General features: G+C 40.6%; 1 protein-coding gene across 1 annotated transcript in view; it reads left to right on the forward strand.

Moving 5' to 3' along the window:
* Positions 1-689, forward strand: part of LOC118342875 (polypeptide N-acetylgalactosaminyltransferase 15-like) — a 6,111-nt gene extending 5,422 nt beyond the window's left edge. The window contains exons 8-10 of the mRNA XM_035681547.1: positions 94-195; positions 276-419; positions 501-689. Of these exons, the coding sequence (XP_035537440.1) occupies positions 94-195; positions 276-419; positions 501-686 (432 nt within the window). The 3' untranslated portion in view covers positions 687-689. The remainder of the gene's footprint in view (positions 1-93; positions 196-275; positions 420-500) is intronic.
* Positions 690-1,228: the final 539 nt, after the last annotated feature.

A 1,228-nucleotide genomic window follows, 5' to 3' on the forward strand; every position in this document is an offset into this window, starting at 1 on the left:
CACACACACACACACACTGGTGGAGTGAGTAGTAGAAATACTATACATAAAATACACGAAAGACTGACGTGTCCCATTTGTGCCTGTTTGAAGCTGTACAATGTCGGCACTGGCAGCTGTGCCGACTACCCCCGAGGGCAGGGACTGCAGGGTGGGGCCATGAACATAGCACCATGCAGTGGGACGGGCAACCAGGTAACCATGACAACAGTTGTGAAAGTTGAAGAAAGACAGGTGACATACAGTGGCAAAAATGATCTCTCTTGTCACTGCAGCACTGCGATCTAAACTCTGAGCTTGAAGTGCGCTGGGGTCCCATGGGGGCTTTGTGTTTGGACGCCAGGGGAGAGAGGGTGGTCCTATCTCCGTGCCCCATACACCGACCAACGACCAGCGGACTCCAGTGGAAGTTCATAAAGGCAAGGCAGAGAATTAAACTTGTTCTGTCATATATCGGAATAGATGTATGTGGTCACTAACTCAGTGTCTTTTTGCTTCAGCTGAGTGGTCAGCTTGTTCACCAACAGTCCCAGTTGTGTCTGGAAGCCGTAAAGGAAGGAGGGCCCCCACAAAGCAGCCCAACAGCAGTCAACACCAACAAAGGAGGTCTCTTCCTGCGCCCCTGCACCCATCACCCCAGACAACAGTGGCACTTTGAGCAACTAGTTGCTCCTAAAGGTGCCTGAAACTTTTTTGCGAGATGTAAATCCAATATAGTAGCATACAGTAGTGAAATGGTGTAGAAAAATACATAAGTATATCGTTTTTTGCTCCACTTTGCCACTCTGCTCATTTGTTCCTGTTTTAAGGATTGCAAATACAATGTATTGTGTTAAATAAGAAACAAAAGATCATCTAAAATAATAAAAAAACAACATATGATTATGTTGTCTCTATTTAAAACTGTTTTTTTATTAGAATCTATAATTGTATTGTATCATATTTATGTACATTTAATCATATACAATGTGAAAAGCACAAAGAGAAAATTGTATTAAATGATATTTTACTTCAGAAAAATGCTTTTATTAATTCATGTTTAAATGTATTTGTTTTGTCCTGAAAAACCAAAGTATTCAGCCTACAGAGTCACATTAAAAAAGAATTAATCTCTGAGGTTGGATGGAAATTATGTAATTATTAAGGAGAATTAATAGTAGTAGACAGCACCAAAGATATGTATGTTGGTTATCCTTATGTTTCACTGTCAGTAATTCCTCCAAATTAT

This window comes from Morone saxatilis, unplaced genomic scaffold, assembly GCF_004916995.1.
Source record: "Morone saxatilis isolate NCDOM2014 unplaced genomic scaffold, NCSU_SB_2.0 Contig9, whole genome shotgun sequence".
NCBI classification, from domain to species: Eukaryota; Metazoa; Chordata; class Actinopteri; family Moronidae; genus Morone; species Morone saxatilis.